The following is a 22,178-nucleotide window of genomic DNA, read 5'->3' as shown; positions in this document are numbered from 1 at the left end:
TGTACATGATCTTGATGGAAGCTAATCTTATGTACCTAATTGCACTGGAACATTATCACACTTTTCCCTTAGTTCTCCAGTCTAAAAATATCTGAACCTTTGGGAAAGGCAGTTAAGAACACAGCTGACTGAACTGCTTCCCAGTTTTTTGCTGTCACGATGCCCCAGAGGCCCCATGGACACTGCTTAGAAATCCTTTCTAACTGATCCCAGCAAGCAGACACCCCTCTTTCTAACTGATCCCAACAAGCAGGCACCCCTCTTTCTAACTGATCCCAACAAGCAGGCACCCCTTTTTCTAACTGATCCCAACAAGCAAACACCCCTCTTTCTAACTGATACAAACAAGCAGACACCCCTGTTTCTTACTGAGACAAACAAGCAGACACCCCTGTTTCTAACTGAGACAAACAAGCAGACACCCCTGTTTCTAACTGATACAAACAAGCAAACACTCCTGTTTCTAACTGAGACAAACAAGCAGACACCCCTCTTTCAACAGCCCTGAGGACCACAGGGAAAAGGCGTTCCTTGCTTTCTGCAGATGCAGGGTCATTCAGACCCTCTAAGCTGTACAAATGGTGAGGAATGCTGAAAAGTGCCTTTGCATTTCCTCGGTCCCGAACCCATTCAGAAAAGTCATTCTCTGGGCTTTTTGTTTGAGAAGTGGTATTGGGTTACATCACTGTCAGAATGCGCCAATGATTTTATATTGCGAGTCATTACATAAGCAGACCGTACCACAGGAATAAGGACATGAAAAGTGCCCTAATTCTGTTTCATTTCACATTCTAGTACCAAGACACAAGAGACCTTCACGGATGTGTTATACATAAACATAGCGAGCTACTCCAGCGACATTTTGCAGCATTTTGATTTTATTATTGTATTGTGCATTTTGGTAGTGCAAACAAAGTATAAAAAAGTTCCTTTGGCTCCAGACGGTTCTGAAATTTGAACACCACAATACAGACAGCTATTACAGTCTGCCAGCGTGTGCATCATCATAAAGACAGATGAGAATGTGTGCGATCGAAACTGAGGCACAACTCGGGAGACCCCTATACCCACAGTGAGCAGCTGACACTGACAGTTTTTCATAATGGATCCAGAACTTTTTCATCTGGTATCCAGTTGTTGTTGTGGTTTTGTTTTTTTATTTGGGGGTGAGGAGTGGGGGGCTGGAGGGTTCTATTTAGCAAAATGATTTTCTTGTTTAGTTTGCCGGTGAGACAGGGAGAAGCAAAACGAAGCAAGGGTAACATGCAATATTGCTTTGCACTGCTGAGGTGTTTCACGTTCGGAAAAGCAGCTCTCAGGAGGAGAAGAAAAGGGCAGGTTCCTTTATACCTCTGCAGGCAGGCAACAATGAGAGGGAAAAGGGGTTTAAATTACTCTGCAGACAGTCCTCATCACCTACACGTCTTTCTTCTCCTTCTGTGTGTGAAATAAACATTCTACTGTACTGTACCAGCTCGCATAAAAAGCCCACTGTTCTCAGCTGGGGATGGGGAAACAGGAATGCAGCTGTCAGGAGAGTTGAGAAAGTTACATGCCATTAGGTGTGCTGTAAACTATCCTGGGCTGAGCCTGTCTAGGTGCACAATAGCTCTCAGAGTGGGAGTCTGAGCCGGTCTCTGTCAGCGCACGCAGCTCCCAGCTCTGCGACGCCTGCACCATCGCACAGCAAGGCACCAAAAAAACGGATTTTGCTTCATTCGTCTGCCTGCTTACCGGAGAGGTTGGAGCAGCATCGACGCCCTCGCTGACAGGTAACCCAGGCAGATGTGCTGTCCTTCACCGAACTTCGGTTAACCGTGTTAAGATAGCCTAGCTTTGCTTGTTTCGGACGGTTGCCTATATCTTCAGCAGCACAGCGGGTTGCACAGACAGTGAAGAACGAGGCTGTTCCTTTGCATGAAAGACCATGTGTTGTTCTCCGAATACGACGCACAGAGAGCCTGAACTGATATTGCTTTGTGTTGTGGTTCTTCTTCACAGTGAGACCGACTAACGGCCAGATGTTTGTAATCTGGGTGTCAGGATGCAAAATACCATTAAGTGAAAAATGGATTCTGTAGTGATAGATCTAGAGCAGTGGGAACAGAGATCTGTGTCTTCACATGACCTCAGATGTTCTCCAAGTTAAACTGCCTGATGGTTTTGAGCAGATTTCCTCAGCCATCTCTTTTCTACGGATATTTGTGAGCACGATCGCGGCTGTCGGTGTGAATGAGTTGCAGCGTGTTTTGCGAGTCCTGTCTGCTTCTGGGTGTGTGAGAGGGCAGTGGTATGTCCCTAGTTTCTTGTTCTCTTTCCTTGTAAGGAGCCCTCAGCGCCATGCTGGTCGGCGTCCGTGCCCGTGGGGCAGAATTACAGCACGGGCAGCTGGAGCCCCGGAAAACCTCCTCAATGACCCCATGTGCAACACCCCCAGCCATGTCACGCTGGGTAAATCTGGCCAGATGGAGGGGCGATTAAGAACGTTGCTCTTTCTGCTGGGCTGTTTCGGGTTTGCGCGAGAGCCTGTAGCTCGTGCTCGAGACAGTACGTGACGTACGGAACCGCTGGGAGTCGTGACGATTTTTCCCGATCCTCCTCGTCCTCCACGCCAGACCCCGATTCCCACAGCCAGGGCTGAGTGAAACCCAGATCCATCCAGGGAGGATCTGCTGGGAAGTCACTGGGGCCTTGTGAGTGGCCGCTGCCACCAGAGCCTCCATGCGTACTAAGCTGGTTCCTGTTGTCCTCCCCAGGAGTGTGACCCGGTCGCCATGTGCAGCGCTCTGAGCCCCAAGGAGACCAGAGGCCCCAGCCTTGCCGACATGCACCAGTACAGCCAGTGGCTGGCCAGCAGGCACGAGGCCAGCCTGCTGCCCATGAAGGAGGACCTGGCGCTGTGGCTCAGCAGCATGCTGGGTAAGAGGCGCTTTTCCCTTCCTGTCGCTATGGAGGCGGGGGTGGTTTTGTGCTGTGGGCAGTCTGACTGACAGGTTGGGGAGGGTTCGGGTCTCAGCCATGGTACCCTGAGGGAGGACCTGTAGTCCAGCTGCTCCTGTCCTGCCGGCTCTATGGGCGGGAGACCCCCTGTGCAGGGCAGGTCATGCCTGTGATTGGCTGAATCTCAACCGGGAATTTGAACATACTGTATTTCGGGTAGAGCTGTGGAGCAGTGGTGCAACCTTTTGTAGGCTCTCTAGTCCCTTAACACTACGTAGACCAGGAGTCCCTCTGTCACGATGAGCAAGAAGAGCTCTGGTATGAACTAGAACTCTCCTTGAGAAATGAAAAACCACATCCCTGCCAGCAGCCATAATGCCCTGGTCAGGGTGAGCCTGGTAATATCCTGGTGAGCCTGGTCAGTACCTGGATGGGAGACTCCTGGGAAAGCTGAGGCTGCTGCTGGAAGAGGTGTTAGTGGGGCCAGCAGGGGGCGCTCACCCTGCAGTCTGTATGGGTCCTAATGCCCCAGTATGGTGATGGGGACACTATACTGTAAAAAGACGCCGTCCTTCAGATGAGACAAAACCGAGGTCCTGACTCTCTGTGGTCATTTGCCTCGATTCATTGACTTCGTATCGCCAGCCAGCCGAGATTCAGAGCCACTAGCGGACACAGTGGAGATAATGTAGCACTTGCCCCCACACACCTCATCCTGGGGCCGCTGGAGCAGCACTCACATGAGCTACCCTCGCCTCCTGTTCTTTTCCCGCGGGTGTGAGGAATTTGAATAAGTGTCTGCGTTGTCGTGTTTGCCTGTAAATGCCATGGCGGTGCTTCTTTCCCTGGCTTCCCCTGCCAGATTCCAAAGACGTCTTCACCCGAACGGCTGTCCGGTGTCTCCCCCAGCCCTCGTCCTGCAGCTGGGCCGCAGTGTGGTCTCTGGGGTGCAGCTCGTGCGAGCTGAGCTAGCCTCACATATTCTTACATCTCTGCAGCCAAACCCCCAGCTTCATCACCCATTGCAGCCCAGGTCTGTAGGACAGCCAGTGGCCTTTATGTGTGACTTCCATGGGTCTCCCATCTTGTTATCTAAATCTGTTTCTGCTCAGAGGAGTTGGATGTGACAACCTGCTAAATCTCCTATAATCATAAAGACATCAATCTCTCGGGGCCTGTCCAACCAGCCTCCGAGCAGCTAGCAGGGAAAGAGGGACTCGTATCAGTGTTGCACAGACGTCACCCCCATCTCTTCCTGCCTCTACCCCCAGTAGCCTTGTACTGTAACTTGTAGGAGAGTGAAGGGGGGCAGATTGAAGAACGAGAAACATTCCTGGAAACCGCATCGCTCTCCTTTTTTTTGTTGCGTGCCTCTGAGGAGGTCTGTACAGATATTTTTTCAGTCTGCTTTCCAAGCAGAAGAGGCTGTTCCCCTGTGGTGTGGATCACAGTCCCGGGACCAGGGGAGCAAGACACCCCAGATTGTTTCAGAGTTATCGGCTGCTGGCCGGGGACAGTCGAGTCTGTGTCTCTGAAATTCACAGCGCAGGCAGACAGGGGACTCTAGACACCGGAGTGATTTCACCTTCTGAACTTACTGGAAGGAACTTGGACGTAATGTTCAGGCGCAGCTGTTCCTGATGTGTCCCGAAATGGTATCTGATTTTTATTTTCTGTTTGCTCGTTTGCTCCTCTGCTTACGGGGTGCTGGTTGGAAATGGCTGTCCTTCTGAAAGCAGCCATGTCAGACATCCAGCCATTTTCCAACCACTTTTCCAGTTCAGGGTTGGGGGAAGCCTATTCTGGGAAGGTGGGGTACGCCCTGGGTGGGACACCAGTCCATTAGAGGCCACACACTAACGACAGGGCCAATTTTCCCACAAGCCAGTTAAGCTACCAGTATGTTTTTGGGTGGTGGGAGGACACCAGAGCACCTGGAGGAAGCCCACATGAACACGAGGAGAACATGCAAACTCCACACAGACAGCACTCCAGGTCTGAAATTGAACCAAAGATCCCAGGGCTGTAAGGCAGCAGTGCTAACCACTCCCCCACATGCTACCCCATTTCAGACATGTCTCACAGAATAAACTCATGCAGTGCCTTTGCTCTACTGTGCTTTACCTACAGTGGATAAACCTACTTGGCAAACAGCAAGATCATGCTAAGATCAAGAGCAACACGACCAGGCAGTTTTGTTTTGCTCTTTTGCGGAAATGTACCAGTTTTTTTTCCCCACATCCAAGGCACATTTTTTTTCCACTTTTTAAAGATGAAAATAGCCATAGCTCCTCACGCCTATTAAAAAGAAAACCTTCCTCTGCAAAATACCAGCCTTCTGCTTTAGCCCTCCCTTCTATATTTAGAGCAACGTGTCAACTGGAAGACAATTAAAATACGTCTCAATCCTCCTATTAATTGCTTCATAGACATTAGCTACTTAATCATTTTATCCTCGTCAATAAGAGGCTCCTTTTCCCCTGGTGCATTGAGAAGGCACAGCGTTGATTTAATAAATAAAGAGATCATTTCCTAACACAGCTGTCAGCTTTTTTAATCTTAGGACACACTTGTTTCGTCTGCGCACGTACGTCTGAGCAGTACGCTTGTATGTAAGTTGCTGCTTCGCCGATCGCTGATGGTTTTACACGAGGTGGGAACAAACTGTTTCTGGATCAGCTAGCAGTTCTACAGCTCTGGACCTCAGCTGTGGTGACTCCGACTGAAAGGGCTGAGACTGGAGAAAGGGGGCATGTTTGGTCACAAGCCGTGCAGGAGTGCACGGCTGTCAAGTCCCACCCAAGAAATAATAGGACGCTGAGTTCATTTACAAAAGGTTGGTCATAAGATATTTTACAGGATACGATATTATGCAGGAACCAGACAGAGTTTGCTGGAGGAGTGCTAGTTTTTTTGTTAAGGATAGGAGTCAGAGATGGGGTATAGCTCTGGTAGGGTTAGGTTTAAGATGATTAGTTTGACATCCAGCTCGTCTGACATCCAGCTGTGTCTTGGAAGAAGCCAGAGTATCAGCTTCAACACCTTGGCTGGGTGGCTTGTTCCCCACTCCCACCACCCTTTGGGTAAAGATTATCTTGATTTTAAAAGCACTTCCGTATAGTTTCCGCTTGTGTCCTCTGGTTTGTGTGTCACTGCTCGTTCTGAAGACGTCCGCTGGGCGGGCTTTGTCCAGGCATTTGAGGACGTTAAAGACTTTGATCAGGTCGCTAAGCTTCTCTGCTCAGGACTAAAACAGGTTCAGTTCCTTCAGTCTGCCAGTGTAATTGTAGAGCTCATAGCAAAGGCATGATGAGGAGGTAACATCGAGATAAGTGGTAGGTTTGGGTTTGAGCTGGAAGACATCTTTGCAATAGAGATGTTGTTCCCCTGGAAGCTCTAGGAGCTGCTGTTGGGTCCCGGGAGGCCACGAGCCGGCCGTTTTTTGCAGAACTCCCCCCAGGAAAATCCAGCTTCATGCTTCCCTCCTCCTGATCTGCCCACGCACCTCCCTCTCTGCCACAAGACTTTGCGAAATCTAACAGCGCTGAAATCAGCGTAGAGCGAAGAGAGAAATGCGAACCGTGGTTTTCAGACTTTGATTCCTGCTGCGCAGAGGGGATTAAATAGTTTTAGCACTTACACATGTGTGTTCCCTGCCACGGGCTCACTGCACTTTCAAGCTGTTATTTAAGGGCTTGGCTTCCAATACTGCATCTCAAGACACTCCTAGACCTACACAGGTTGTTGGACAGATTACAGTATATATTCACATTCAAATCCTAAATTCGTCTTTTTCCAAGCCCTGTAGATACATTCGTTCAATTTTATATTCTATATCTCATGTTCTGTCAATATAAACAGTATGTTAAATATGCTGTATCAGTAAATCTGAGATGATAATAACAAATTCATCACCAACAAGAGAGGTGTCTTATAATTCACCCATCTATCCATTTTCTAACTGCTTCTTCCAATTCCGGGTCGCAGGAGAGCAAGCACTGAGCGCAGGGTGGTATATACAGACGGGCTCATACAGACACAAACGCATGCACACTCTCACACCAGAGGCAGTTTTCCCAGATGCCAGTTAGCCTATCAGTATGTCTTACAACTGGTGAGAGGAAACTCACACAAACCCAGGGCGAACATGCAAACTCCACACAGAGAGCACCCCAGGTCTGAAACCTGAAAGTCCTCCACGCTGCAGGGTACCGGTGCTAAACCTTTAATTTACTCATGCGTTATTTTCTCTCAGACGTTTGACAGGAAACACCTTTCCAGGATTATGGCCTGCTGTCGCTAGGGGTTGTGGGAATGAACACGATCTGGCCAACCTGTCTGTCCATTTCCGTCTACCCAGCAGCCTTTCCACCCTGTCCACTTGTCTGGCTGCTCTAGCTGAGTCCACAGCTCCAGGGACGTTGGGTGTTGAGTCAGCGTGCAGTAGCAGCAGGGAAGACACAGGACAGACAGGACACCCCATGACCAGGGGGTGGGGGCTGCTGGGAAGGCTCCAGTGGCAGGTTTACGAGGCCGCGGAAGCATGTGCAGTTTATTTTCCCTCTGGCTGGCGAGGGGGGGGGGGGGATCATGCCTCCCAGACCGTCTGGGCTGTTCCGATCACCCCCCACCCCCCAGTCAGCGGAGACTCCGGCGGATTCCTGCCCCAGCCGGAGCAGGCTCGCCGGCCACATCTGGAGCTCGTTAAGAACACCCCGCCTGCACCTCACAAAAGAAAAAAAGAAAAACAGCGAACAAAATATTCCGGCAGGTTTTTCCTCCTGAGCACCAACCGCCCTCCCCCCCCCCCCCCGGGTTTTTAAAGGTTTGGGGGGTGATCTCACCGGGTAGGCATGGCGGGCTGGAGCAGAGTTAGCGGCCGCAGTGCTGAAACACAGCCCATCACACACAGAGGGGCGAGAGCTGACTGTTGCCCCACAATTCCACTCGGCAGGTCTGTGCAGCTCTGCCACTGACCTGCTTCAGTCTCAGCTTTGTTTCTTTAGTGTTGTTCGCTGTGCTTCAGGCGCTGGTGAAAGTCTTCCAGAGCCATCTCTCCTTGCCCACATGTTGGAATGATTCCTTTGGCAAGCCGAGTAGGGTGACTCTTTGCCTGTGTTAGGAGATCTCTGGGGTGTGATATCCTCATCCTTACAGTGCGATTATTATGGACTGTTCATCTCTTTGCCCTCTCCCACCCCTCGGCCAAGTTTTTCGCCGCTGTCCTACAGTACGGTGTTTCTTCGTACACAGTCTTGCGAGATGTCCTGTGGTTGAGCATCTTAAAACCAGAGGAATATTAATCGGAACTCTGCGAAACCCTAGTGCATGGGATTATTATGGTAAGACCGCAGTTCACCAGTGCAGAAACCCCAGGCTTGCCAGGACAATCCTGCTGGAGGGGGTGCACCGCACATTGCTTCTATTAAGCAGCTCCTGCGTTTCAATGGACGAGGCGCATTCGTTTCTAATGAGTGAGAGTCGCCGTCCTGACCTTCCAGGTCCTGTGTTGGTTGGGTGCTGAGCAGAGGATCTCAGCCCCCGAAGCAACCCAGGGCATTGCTTTCAACAACATGACTGGGCGGCCTGTCCCATACTCCCGCCGCTCTTTGTGTAAAGGCCTGCACCCGTTTCTCAGTCTTGCTCTTCCCCTGGGTGCTCTGATTGGCCGGTTCCCCTGCCGCTCCTGAAGAGGTCCTCTTGGGTGCCCCTGCCGACGCCTCTCCCTCTCCCGCTGCAGGCACGGAGATCACGGCGGACACCTTCATGAGCCGGCTGGACAACGGTGTTCTGCTGTGTCGGCTGGCGGGGACCCTGCAGGAGAAGTTCAAGGAAAACGGCAGCGAGCTGCCCAGGGCTGGCCAGGTAAAGGGGGGAGGCCACACCCGTGGAGGGGCTGTGTGTCCGAGCGAGAGGGGCTTTTGCAACTGATGGCTTCCAGGGGCTGTCTTGTGAAGGATACAGGCCCGTATCCTGGGCTGCTGTGCTGCTCGGTGGTAGAGCACAATGAGAACAATGGCAAAGCAAAATTTGGCCCGGCGTCCTGGCTAAATTTCCCATTGGCCCTTATCAATCATGGCCTCCTAATAATCCCTAGCTATGAATTGGCTTCATCACTCTGCTCTCCTCCCCACTGATAGCTGATGTGTGGGGAGCGTTCTGGGGCACTATGGCTGCCGTTGCATCATCCAGGTGGGGCTGCACACTGGTGGGGGTGGAGGGGATCCCCATGACCTGTAAAGAGCTCTGAGTGGAGTGTCCAGAAAAGCACTATATAAGTGTAAGCAATTAAAATTATTTATTAATTATTATTATTAAAATGGTAGATGTGGGAATGGCAAGGAGGCTGACTATGGAAGTACTGTACCAACATCTAGGGGCTTTTCAGAATTCGGTTCACCCGCCACAGCTCAGAATTTAAGTTGCTTTTCCGAAATCAGTACGTCAAGAGCACACTGGAAGGGTGCTTAGGGTGGTATCGGGGTTTCAGAATTTGTTGAATGTACTTCATTAAGCAGCCTGTGCTGATCTCACTATTTGCTTGGTAAAGTAAGTCTTCAGGGAGGGTATTGCAATCCACAGTGCGGTGCAGCGGTAGAGAAGTGACCAAGAAAAATAGATAAAGAATATCTTTTTAAATATATATTTATGATTATATAACAATCGCCTTTAGGTCAATCTGTACATATTGGTGTTCTGCATATGGTTACTTCCTAAGTGACACCTCTTCTAAGCCTACTGAACTCTTATTTCTAATAGGAAGAGATAATTAAGGTCTTCTAATGAATTAATTTAAGATGTGGGATTCCTTTGCTCATGTCTCATGACTCTATAGGTGAGTGTGCACCATCATTTTGATCCAGGTGCCTGTGTGAATTTAATACAAAAACGCAGGGCTGAATTAAAGACTGGAGAGGAAAGAGCTGCCCTGGCACACCTGAAAGGGTGATCTTCTGTTTCGTTGACTGTAATGAACAGGGGAGCCATTTGGTGAAGCAGCTGATTGGTGCACTTCATGTCTCCATTCACATCTGGACAGTAAGCAGACATCCACTATGTACTGTTTGTACAGAAGTTCATCAAGAAGAGCAGAGAAAACTCTGACAATGGCTAGACTTACTGGGATGCTGAGTTCAAGGAGATCCCTGAGGTTTTCTGACACAGGAGAGCATTTCTGGATGAAAGTGACTGTCCCTGAACACTTAGGAACACTGACTTCACTAATAATCATAATAATAATAATTCCTTGCACTTATATAGCACTTTTCTGGATACTCTACTGGATGATGCTCCAGTCCTCTCTCCACACACCAGCTCTCAGTGGGGAGGAGAGCAGAGTGATGAAGCCAGTTCAGAGATGGGGGTTATTAGGAGGCCATGACTGGTAAAGGCCAGGGGGAAATTTGGCCAGGACAGGTAACACCCCTACTCTTTTCAAGAAACACCCTGGGATTTTTAATGACCACAGAGAGTCAGGACCTGGGTTTAATGTCTCATTCGAAGGACGGCGCCTTTTTACAGTATAGTGTCCCTGTCACTATACTGGGGCATTAGGACCCACATGGACCGCAGGTTGAGCGCCCCCTACTGGCCCCACTAACACCTCTTCCAGCAGCAGCCTCAGCTTTCCCAGGAGTCTCCCATCCAGGTACTGACCAGGCTCACACTGCTGAGCTCCAGTGGGGCTGCCAGCTGGGAGCTGCAGGGAGATACGGCGGCTGCCTATGAAGGGACCTCTCTCTGAATAACCCCTCCCCTTCAGGTGTCTGGGATTCTCAGTCCTAATCCCACGGTCTTGAGCATGACTTCGCCCTCTTGGCTCCTGAGCCAGACACTCCCAGTGGACGTCCGCACCTTACTGAGCAGCACAGCACCGGCTGGGCTCTCCTGGCCCATCTCTTCCTACCCCAGGAAGGGAAGCCCCAGTGGAGGAGACCTTTCCTTCAAGAAACATTGGGGAGTGAGATTTTCGCCTTAATTAGCTGCTAACGAACAAACAGACTCGGAGGCCTGCTGTCGTTTGCGACCTGTTTTATGCTCCTGTGCTCTCAAACGAGCTGTCCTGCAGGGACAGAACCCCCCCCCCCCCATCAGCTGTGACCTGGAGGAGACGTCTCATGCTCTCTCACTCTCTCTGTGGATATTTGATGGCTGAAAGGAGGTGACTGGCCTCCCAGACCTGGAATGTGAAAATACCTTCAAGGAGAGAGAGACGCTGTATCTTGGGGGAACTGTTCACAATTTGGCTGGTTTTTATTTCAGCGGAATTTGAAACCCAGACAAAACTGCAGCCCGTCTGACTGATGACCTCATCCTGTTTAACATTCTTTCCCGCTCCATGTGGGTTCAGCCCCTCCTACCCCCCCCCAGCCCCCCCGCCCGTCTGCGCACCTGCTTCTGTCCGTCTCCCTGCGAGAGAGGCAGGGGCTGGCCGGTGGGCTTGCTCTCCCTAGGCCCAGGGGGCTCTTCTTAACCGAAACATCTGGTACGACCCCCTAATTTGGCTCACTCGGTCACTAGGGGATGAAGGGGCCGTGTGAACATAAAACGTTAAGAATTCAAATGATGAATTGATTTCAATGCCAGGGCCTGTTCCCCGGGAGCAGATATAGGGCGACAAGACAACTAGGGGCGACACAGGTATTGGTGCGTTTCTGTCAGTCATTTAGTCTAAAACAGTATAGACACGCATGTTATTACAGCAAACACAAATATTTGCAGGTGAATAAATAAGAGTTGTAGGAGATCTGATAGTGAGGCTTCGGCTCTTTTATATTTTAGCTGATTATTGCACCTGCCCCCTGTTTAGCCCGTCTGTATTTAAGCCTGGCTCTCTCGCTATTCCTGGCTCAGCACTGGGAGATGGACGCCCAGAAGCCCGCCTACCAGCGGGTCCAGGAGAGACCCGATGGCACAGGCTTCATCACGGCGTCCTGACCGTCTGAGCCTGGGGCTCGGAGCGCCTGGCCTCGTCCTCCTGGTTTTATTCCCTGTCCCTGTCCCAGATCCCATTCCGGATTTTAATCTTGTTTGTCTCATCTTGGATGGATCCCTTGGATGGACTTTGGACTGCGCCCCGGATTTCCCCCCTGGACTCTCTGGACTTGTTTGCCATCGCCAAGCCCCCCCCGAGCACCGGATCACCACCGTCACGCCCTCCTGAGCACCAGATCACCCCTGTCACGTCCCCCTGTTTGTCAACCTGTCCTGATCCTCGTCGTCTCCTCCCTGTTGTCCTTCTCCACTTCCTGATTATACCTGGACCGGCTCCCGTTACAGCCACACTCCTGCTTTGCTCTGTTAGGATTTTCCATAGTTCATGTCATGCCTAACATCATGCCCCTTGAACGCCACTTCTTTGGGTGATGTTAATCTGTGAAGCCACACTAAATCCAACTGGTGTCCTCCTGTAGCTGTGCTGCTCTGTCTGAATCGTGTCCAAAACGAGTGAAAGCACAACAGCAATGTGGGAAAGCAACGACAGCCAAGACACAGTGGGAATTGTGAAAGAATTAGATGGAAAAAGATGGAAAAGAGCAGTGAACTGCAAAGAGGCTGAGATCACAGGGCCAGATCCAAGACCATCTGGGGAGCCTATTATACATTTTCTTTGGTGCAAATTAAAACAGCGAGTGCTGATTTTGGAACGCTCCTGGGTAAGATACTGACAGCCTTGATGAGATTCTCACCATCTTCTTCTGTATCGCAGAATCAATCATTCTGTAAATTAAGTCTGTACACGGCACAGAAAAATCTGACTGTTTCTCCAGCGTAGAAATGGACAACCTCCTGTGTCCGAACCTGCAAGCCCTGGATCACTTATACTGCCAGCTATTTTCCATCCACACTTCGAAGACGAGAATCGCCGTTAACTTGTTTTAAACTCATAGAAATTAATCTCCGTGGAAATGACCGACTGCTGACCAAGAGGGCTAAGGGAAATTGCCAAAGAGAGGAGAGCAGCCTGTCTGTATTTCGTACTGAAAATGGAAAAGTACCCCTCTCATAACTGTTATCTTTTTCATTCCCATTTTATAAACCCTTGATTTGACTTTTAAGGTAATTGGATTTGCTTTACAAAGTTTCAGAGAGTCTTAAACTAATCATGCAATTTTGCCCTGCAGAAGAAGAAGCACTCAGATAATGGTGCATCACGAGGTTCTGTCAGAGAAGGAGCGGAGGGGAAGTCTAGTTACTGACAAGGCATCAGATGCAGAGGAATGCCAAGTATGTCTTTGGTGGGCTGTTTTTACAGATCTGGGGAGAAAACAAGAAGCCCAGAGCATTCTCTTCCCATGCAGCCATGTGTTGAAAACATCCCACTTTCTGTGTGGATTCGAGCATTTTACAGCACTGTAGTTGCAAGCGGTGACATGCTGTTGGACATCTCTGCGATGTAAGGTCAAGTGTCCAGTTTTGAAGCATTTGAGGGTAAAGCCAGGGTTCAATATCATCCTGCAGCTCCCAGCTGGCAGCCCCACTGGAGCTCAGCAGTGTGAGCCTGGTCAGTACCTGGATGGGAGACTCCTGGGAAAGCTAAGGTTGCTGCTGGAAGAGGTGTTAGTGGGGCCAGCAGGGGGCGCTCACCCTGCAGTCTGTGTGGGTCCTAATGCCCCAGTATAGTGACGGGGACACTGTACTGTAAAAAGGTGCCTCTCCTTCGGATGAGACGTAAAACCGAGGTCCTGACTCTCTGTGGTCATTAAAAATCCCAGGGTGTTTCTTGAAAAGAGCAGGGGTGTAACCTCGGCGTCCTGGCCAAATTTCCCCCTGGCCTTCACCAGTTATGGCCTCCTGATAACCCCCATCTCTGAACTGGCTTCATCACTCTGCTCTCCTCCCCACTGAGAGCTGGTGTGTGTGAGAGGACTCGAGCATCATCCAGGTGGGGCTGCACACTGGTGGGGGTGGAGGGGATCCCCATTACCTGTAAAGAGCTGAGTGGAGAGTCCAGAAAAGCGCTAGAAAGAAAAGTGTAAGGGATTATTATTATTAAAACTTACCGGAATGGCGTGGAGGAAATAAGGATCTCTGTTCAACTTTAAGGACGTAGAGTACCATACTCTGCATGTTCCTGGGGTGTCTCAGGAAAAAATCCAACAAGCCTGAAATAAACTGGAATGACAATGGCCAATAATCAATCCGCATGTGCCCACAGCTGAAAACACATCTCCTCCCATCCACTTATCAGCCCCCTGTTGAATTCAGGCCATTTGCTTTCTTGTTTAGGCGCAATTGTTCAGATTTTAAGGAGGTTCCTCAGCTAGGGAACTTTGTGCTTGTCTTCACCAAACACTGTTCAAGTCCTTGTCAAAATCAGCCATTTCAGCAGCAAACTGGGGGTTAAAATGATTACATCACCAAGAAGGAGACCGAGAAGAGCTCTCGACATGAGGCTGCGTTTTTCCAGCATTACATCATTACACCTTTCTCTTTCTCAGACTTTCACATCCTGTACTAAACCACAGAAATGCACATAAATCTCGCAGGAAGACGTGCAGCAGATTACACAGAGGTCCGTGTGTCATTTAATACCGCGGACCCTGGCCAGAGTCGAATAAGACCGGACCCCTTTCAATAACCACCTGGGTCCGCTGGCCAGACAGAGGATCGGTCAGTCTTTCCACACAGAGAGTGAACAACAGTTACTTATTGATCACCGAAGGGAAGTTTTTGTTCAATTTATTCAGAAATTGTAGCCACTAGAAAAGAAATACAGAATTGTGGGGAGTTCAATAATAATAATAATAATAGTAATAATAATAAACTTTATTTTATATAGCACCTTTAAAGGTGGCTTCTCAAAGCACTTTACAGAATGACAGCAGCAACAACAACACTAAAAAAATACACAAGATAAACACGATGAGAATGTGTAGATGGTGGTACTAAATACAGTAGGAGCAGAGGGTTGAAGAAGGGAACCAGTGAAGTAAAGGCTCTTCTACAGAAGAAGGTTTTAAGTTTTGATCTGAAGGACTTGAGAGAAGGAGACTCTCTGATATCCTTGGGGAGAGAGATCCAGAGTTTTGGGGTGCAGCAGGAGAAGCCCTGTCACCCCTAGAGTGTAGACGGGCTTGGGGGACAGTTAGGAGACCAGAATTAGAGGAGTGAAGCTTGCGAGGTGGGGAGTAGGGCGATAGTAGCTCAGACAGGTACTGGGGTGCCATGCAGAGCCTTATAGGTGAGCAGGAGGATTTTGAAGTCGACACTAAGCTTGACAGGAAGCCAGTCAATGAGGCGCATCAGAGTGTTTCAGGTGCTGTAGTTAGACGTTCTAGGGTGAACTGCGCGTGGACTATCGCGAACCTTTAACGAACCATATTTCCCAACCCCACAGCCTCTGCCGAGCCGGAAAATCCCCTGCCGGACGAGCGCCCCCTCCGGCTCCTTCTTCGCCAGGGATAACACCGCCAACTTCCTGGCCTGGTGCCGAGAGGTGGGCGTGGGCGAGACCTGCCTGTTCGAGTCCGAAGGCCTGGGTAGGTGTCTGCACCCACAATCCTCCCTCCCTGGCCCCCACTCCTCACCGTCACGCCCCTGCTCTCCGGCCGCAGTGGAACCAGGAACCGATCGGTGAACAGAAACCACGAAATGATCGGACGGTTTCGGAATCGGGCTCGCGTATGGAGCTTCTGTATTGCAGTTATGAACCTGGTGATCTCTTCTGATCTGTTTCAGTATTCCTGCCTGCCTCATCCCCCACCCCTTATTCCTCATTCGCACATCTCTGTGCACTGGCAGTCGGTCGCGCTTGGTAATTAACAGCTGGTCTGTGCCCTGTCTGGGAGCTGTGCAGCAGCCTGTACACAATCGGACTGCCGAATCACTGGGGCAGAGTGTCCCTGTGACCCAGCTGTAGTGGCTAAGTGTGAGAACTCAGAGGGGCCCGATGAACTCGAAGAAGAGAAATGGAGAAAGTGGCTGGCGAAAACTCGCGCTTCAGTATGAAAGCATGTTGCTGTGACATGACCTTTCTGCTGGCAGGAGCCGAACAAGGCAGGGTTTTAATTCCTGCACATAAAGACATCCTTTTATTATTTTATTCTCCCCCTCTCCCCCCCCCTCCCACCTCCTCACTCAAAAGAGTTCCAGATATTTGTGTTAAAAGCACAAATTGTTGACTTGCAATCTGAGATGAAAGCTGGTCTTTATCTCTCTGAATGGGCTGCCTGTGCTCTGCTGGGACCCAGCAGCCTCCCTGTGGAGTGACCCCCCCCTCCCTCCTGCCCTTGTTAGGATTCTCAGAAGAGCCGTTTTGACAGCACCAACAGAGCCCCTGCGGCTGACCCCTCCCTCCCGAACAGAACCCCCTGTGTGTCGGGACCGAACGGTACGATACCGGCTTCCCGCAACCAGACCGCTGTCCCTTTAAGAAGGCGTAGCCCTCGCTCAGTCACCTCACCTGTTCACCACCACACCCCCAGCACAAGCATACTAAAAATAATGAATAATAATAATTGCTTACACTTATATAGCGCTTTTCTGGCCCCTCCACTCAGAGCTCTTTACAGGTCATGGGGATCCCCTCCACCCCCACCAGTGTGCAGCCCCACCTGGATGATGCGACAGCAGCCATAGTGCGCCAGAACGCTCCCCACACACCAGCTCTCAGTGGGGAGGAGAGCAGAGTAATGAAGCCAGTTCAGAGCATACTTTAGGGGTGTCTGCAGTAACCTCAGTGCTCAGTATTGGGTGGAGCGGTGGCTCTGTGGCTCAGGATCTGTGCCTGTGGCTGGAAGGTTGCTGGTTCAAATCCCATGGCTGGCAGAGGAATCCTACTCCGTTGGGCCCCTGAGCAAGGCCCTTAACCCCAACTGCTCCAGGGGCGCCGTGCAATGGCAGACCCTGCGCTCTGACCCCCAGCTTCTCTCCCTGTCTGTGTCTCATGGAGAGCAAGCTGGGGTCTGTGAAAAGACAAATTCCTAATGCAAGAAATTGTATAGGGCCAATAAAGCAACATTATCACATTATTATTATCATTTACCTGTTGAGCTCAACGTCCTGTTCTTCTACGTCTTCTACGTCTACGACTTGTGGACCTCCTCTTTGGCACCTCAGTTCGGTTAAGTGCTCTCGAATTTTCAGCCTGCCTATTCTCCCAGTTCCATTGACCTCCTACACAAAGACTCCCCATCGGATCCGCTCGGCTGCTTTAACGTCAGAACTGCGAGTTCTGCTGGGGGGCGGTGCAAAAGCAGGAGCCCAGTGGGGCTTCAACAGCAGACAAACGGTCACGGAAAAGAGAGACGCAACACAAGACGTCAAGTGCCGACGCAAAGGAAGAGGAGGAAGATGGGATACGATGGGAATGGGACAGATCTGTGTGCAACAGTGCTGGTTTCCATGACATCCGTGGGAATGGGAATTTCCAGTCTCTTTGGACCTGTTATTAAAGCCCTCCTCTTAAGGGCGCTCCAGCCCTTCCTCATTTGCATCACCCCCGCCACCTGTTCCTTGTTTCTCTCCGGTTCAGTTCGCCTTTATAAGCCAGGCGCGCACCTTACTCGTGGCTCTGCATCTGATTTCCATATCGTGTGAGCCCGGGACCTGGTTGCGCCTGGCTCCGTCCTGTTTTTAACTTCCTGCTCCTGTCCTTGTTCCCCCCGCCGGTCCAGACCCGGCACCTGATTTTAATCTCCTGTTTGGACGGATTTCTCAGCCTTGGACCTTTTGCCTTCGTTTTTGGATTCCCCCTTTTGGATTTATTCTGGACTGTTCGCCTTGGCCGCACCTCCCCGGATCACCAGCACCGTATGGACACTCCCCCCCTGTTCATCCCTGTATTCCTGCGTGACTTTTCCCTAGTGTATTCCTTCCTCACTATTCTGGATTGTGTCGTCTGCATAGGGTAGGGAAAGAACTGTCCGTTACAGTTATACACTGTAGGAGCGGCACTTTTGCCATTCAAGAAAAGTTTTGGTGGTTGCAGACTTGCCTTGGCCCCAGCTGTTTGTCTCAAGACTCCACTTCCACCATGACTTTCTGATGCACTTTCTGTCTGCTTTATCATCATTTTACCAAGCCAGCTGTGACATCTGTTAAAACATGGCACAGCCCTTCTAGACCCTTACTATTGCATCTCAAGACATTACTATAATTTCACCAGGAATAATAACACCCCAGTATTAAGTGCACTGAAAGGATTCTGGAGTGTTAAGTGAAAATTTGGCCGAACCCGCCTGGCTGAGGGCTGACCTCCTGGCCAGAGGACGACTGGGTCTGGACCCCCGTGCACAGTGAGGAGTGACCCAGGAGCAGCCACAGAAATGGAGATGGGGTGGAGGAGGGAGGCAGAAAGACATAAGCAAGTGAGAGAAGAGGGCGACAGTATAGTGTTTTAGGAAAAGGAAATGACATCAGAACTGACTGCTAATTAATGACGGGCGATTTGAAGCCCTCCCGAACTTCCATTACAAACGCCACGTAGTTCAGCATAGTCAAACCATAGGAAACGCTGATGTGAAAGTAAGGTGAATTAGAGATTAGCACAAAATGTTGTTGTAGGCATGTGCCGAAATAAGCAATAACCACGTTGCGTTTAGATCGGTATCAGATCACAGCGAAACTGAGCAGGAGCGGATCCAGTGTCAGTAGAGGAATCTGATGGACAGCACCGCGTCGGTATTATCCCAGTGTAAACATTAGCAACGCGGGGCTACTGGTCACAGTACCAGTGGCGTTGCGCGGTCCGTCGACTGGACTCCTTTCCCGCTCTGATGACAATCCCCACCTGAAAACGATTGGCGCAGCTCGACCACGACAGGTAGTTAAAGACAAATATTTAGCCTGCGAACAAGCAAGCATGCTGGACTCATTTCGGCCCGGTTGGATGGATGAGGGTTCTAGGTGGGGTACTGGATGCGTCGGGTGATTTATTCCCCCACAGGGCTGCTGGAGGCCCGGCAGAGCACTCTCCCGTCAGCCTTGGCCACTGCTCGGCGCTTTTAACTCCGTCCAGCTGGCGCCACGGCACCGCCCTCTGATTTACTGTCCGCCTGCTTCTCGAGCAGAGGGCTGCGGGTGCCTGCTGCCTTGGCGACGTGCGTGTGTGGTTGTTTTAGCAGTGAAGGAAAATGCATTTAAAGCCGATAATTCCCCCTTGTTCTTGTGTTTCTTTCTCTTCCCTCTCCTTCTTTCTCGCGTCTTGTGTAAATTCTGGTGCAATATCTTAGTGGAGACCAGAGGAGGCCGGTAGCTGCGGCTGTATCGGAGGAAAGAGGGGCCCAGGAGGGCCAGCAGGTGGCGTTTCTCTTTTCTCTGCATGCGGTGTGGTGCCCGGTATTCACCAGCCTCTCTGTGCTTCTCGCCACCCTGGCGGAGGGCGTCGGGAGTGCTGACGTGTTGTGTCTCGTGTTTGTCACATCACCTCCAAAACTGACCCATCGCACGAGTGTCCTGGAGCTGATAACGAGGGAAAAGCTTGTGTGTCATATGAGTGGGCACGAGTGTCCTGGAGCTGATAACGAGGGAAAAGCTTGTGTGTCATATGAGTGGGCACGAGTGTCCTGGAGCTGATAACGAGGGAAAAGCTTGTGTGTCATATGAGTGGGCACGAGTGTCCTGGAGCTGATAACGAGGGAAAAGCTTGTGTGTCATATGAGTGGGCACGAGTGTCCTGGAGCTGATAACGAGGGAAAAGCTTGTGTGTCATATGAGTGGGCACGAGTGTCCTGGAGCTGATAACGAGGGAAAAGCTTGTGTGTCATATGAGTGGGCACGAGTGTCCTGGAGCTGATAACGAGGGAAAAGCTTGTGTGTCATATGAGTGGGCACGAGTGTCCTGGAGCTGATAACGAGGGAAAAGCTTGTGTGTCATATGAGTGGGCTGCACGTTCTGCCCAGCACTTGACCACCATCTGGCACCTTGTCCGCCAGCCCTGAATTCCAACACAGGATGGCGTGAGCCTCCGTCCGGCTGGGCGGTGGCAGGAGGTGCCGAGTTTGGAATTCCTGTCTGGCGGGAACGTCGAGGTTTTTACCTCCTTGAGCTGAAGCACTGGAGCAAGGACTCCCGTCATGTCATCTCCAATCTTTCACCAGCTCTAGGACTGTGATGAATATTGCCACCCTTACACAGTCATTTGGAGCTCTCTTATATTAAATCAGGAAATAAATCACGTTTGGTCCCAGATTAAAATCGCACTCTGTCACAACAACGGATGGCAAATTACACTCTCGGTCCCTGTTGGGTTGGAACAGAATGCCTCTGGCAAATAGATGACACTCATTAAGTCCTAGATGTGTAATTTGCCATTGTGGAGGAGGTGAACACTTTGATCTCACTTGCACCTTGAGCTGCGGATGCTGTTTTTTTAACATTCCGTCAACGAGCGCCTGGAAATCACTAGCCAGTTCCTGGGCGCGGCTGGGATTCGTTTTCCTTCTCCCGTCCCTGTCCTTCTCCTCGTCATCCCCTCCGGGTTTTATTGATAAGGTGTGGGGAAGCCCTTAAAGAGATAGATACATAAGACTTTATTGACCCCGAAGGGAAATTGATGTGTTACAGCAGCCCAGCCCAAGACAAGCAAAGACAGACATCAGGATAGACGAAAAATTATACAAAATAAACATAAAATAAAAATAAATACATAGGTGTGTGCACAAAATATGATCATAGTCACTGTAAAAACAATAGAAGATGTGCAAAATGTGCATAGGTTTATACAGATTGAGTGTCCAAAAAGTACAATGGAGCAACATGCCGTCCATAGAGGAGCAAATGAAGGGCCAACAGTCCTAGCCTGGGGCAGCGTTATTGGAGGAAGGACCTGCGGAAACGTTCCCTTGAACACCGTAACTGGAGCAGTCTGTTGCTAAATGTGCTCCGCTGCCCAGTAACAGTCCCATGAAGCGGATGAGAGGTGTTGTTCATGATGGCTGTGGGCTTGGTCAGCATTCTCCTCTCAGCCACCACCTCCAGAGGGTCAAGGCTCATCCCCAGCACAGAGCCAGCCTTCTTGATAAACGCCATGGGGTGTCACTTCATGGTGTAATAGCGCTGTCCTGTTGTAATCAGTGTCCCTTACCCTTTGGACGACAAAATGATAGCAAAGATCACATTTTCTAATATGGGCAAAGGTGTTCACATCTATCGCAGGTGTGATATTGACTCAAATAAATGACATATTCTGCTGCTGAAAATTCTTCTCATTATTGTTTGCATTTCAGGGTGTCCAGTCGCCTTGTGGGCGACACTAATGCCCCTTAGTTCAGGCTGCTGAGTTAAAGGGGAACTGCAGAGCTATTTTTAAGTCGGGGTTGTAAAGAATCGACATTGATGAGCGAATTTTAAACCATAATAAAAGTAAAATGCACACAGTAATGCGTAAAACCTCCAATTTACATCACAAAAGATCCAGGTGTGCGATTCAGAACGAGGCAACAAAACTTGCGGTGAGGTGAAGCGGCCCTTTGACACTATAAACAAGCAGGCTTGTGAAGACAACTCTTTTTACCCAATAGAAATATCGCTCTCGATTTCGAGACTGTTTTACCGACAAATACTACTTATGTGTTAACATACAGATCGCATTGGGACATTTCTGCGGTGAAATGTTGGCTGCACCACCTGCACTGATTCACTCGTACATATAGATACAGCAGTACAGAGAGGGTAGAGATACAGTAGTAAAGAGAGAGTACAGATACAGGAGTAATGAGAGGGTATAGATACAGTAGTAAAGAGAGAGTAGAGATACAGAAGTAAAGAGAGGGTGGAGATACAGTAGTAAAGAGAGGGTAGAGATACAGCAGTACAGAGAGGGTAGAGATACAGCAGTACAGAGAGGGTATAGATACAGTAGTAAAGAGAGGTATAGATACAGTAGTAAAGAGAGAGTACAGATACAGGAGTAATGAGAGGGTATAGATACAGTAGTAAAGAGAGAGTATAGATACAGCAGTAAAGAGAGGTATAGATACAGGAGTAAAGAGAGAGTACAGATACAGGAGTAAAGAGAGGTATAGATACAGGAGTAAAGAGAGAGTACAGATACAGGAGGAAAGAGAGGGTATAGATACAGGAGTAAAGAGAGAGTACAGATACAGGAGGAAAGAGAGGGTATAGATACAACAATAACGAGAGGGTAGAGATTCAGCAGTAAAGAGAGGGTAGAGATACAGGAGTAAAGAGAGAGTAGAGATACAGGAATACACAGTGCATCAGTCATGACGGGGACTAGTGAGCAGGAAGGGCCGCCTCACGTCACAGTTCTCATGAACTCTCTCTCTCGCTC

The 22,178-nt window shown here is 50.0% G+C and overlaps 1 protein-coding gene across 2 annotated transcripts in view; it reads left to right on the top strand.

Moving 5' to 3' along the window:
* Positions 1-22,178, top strand: part of gas2a (growth arrest-specific 2a) — a 44,157-nt gene that overhangs the window by 3,949 nt on the left and 18,030 nt on the right. The window contains exons 1-4 of one of the 2 annotated variants that reach the window (XM_088611461.1): positions 1,633-1,772; positions 2,757-2,919; positions 8,681-8,805; positions 15,281-15,422. In XM_088611461.1, coding sequence (XP_088467587.1) covers positions 2,775-2,919; positions 8,681-8,805; positions 15,281-15,422 — 412 coding nt within the window. In that variant the 5' untranslated portion in view covers positions 1,633-1,772; positions 2,757-2,774. Of the gene's footprint in view, positions 1-1,632; positions 1,773-2,756; positions 2,920-8,680; positions 8,806-15,280; positions 15,423-22,178 lie in introns of those variants that run through there. The other variant, XM_088611459.1, reaches the window with a different exon arrangement.

Source organism: Lepisosteus platostomus, chromosome 18, assembly GCF_059453375.1.
Source record: "Lepisosteus platostomus isolate fLepPlt1 chromosome 18, fLepPlt1.hap1, whole genome shotgun sequence".
In the NCBI taxonomy this organism is placed as follows: Eukaryota; Metazoa; Chordata; class Actinopteri; order Semionotiformes; family Lepisosteidae; genus Lepisosteus; species Lepisosteus platostomus.
The sequence above is the reverse complement of the archived record's forward strand: the minus strand, read 5'-3'. Positions and strand labels throughout refer to the sequence as shown.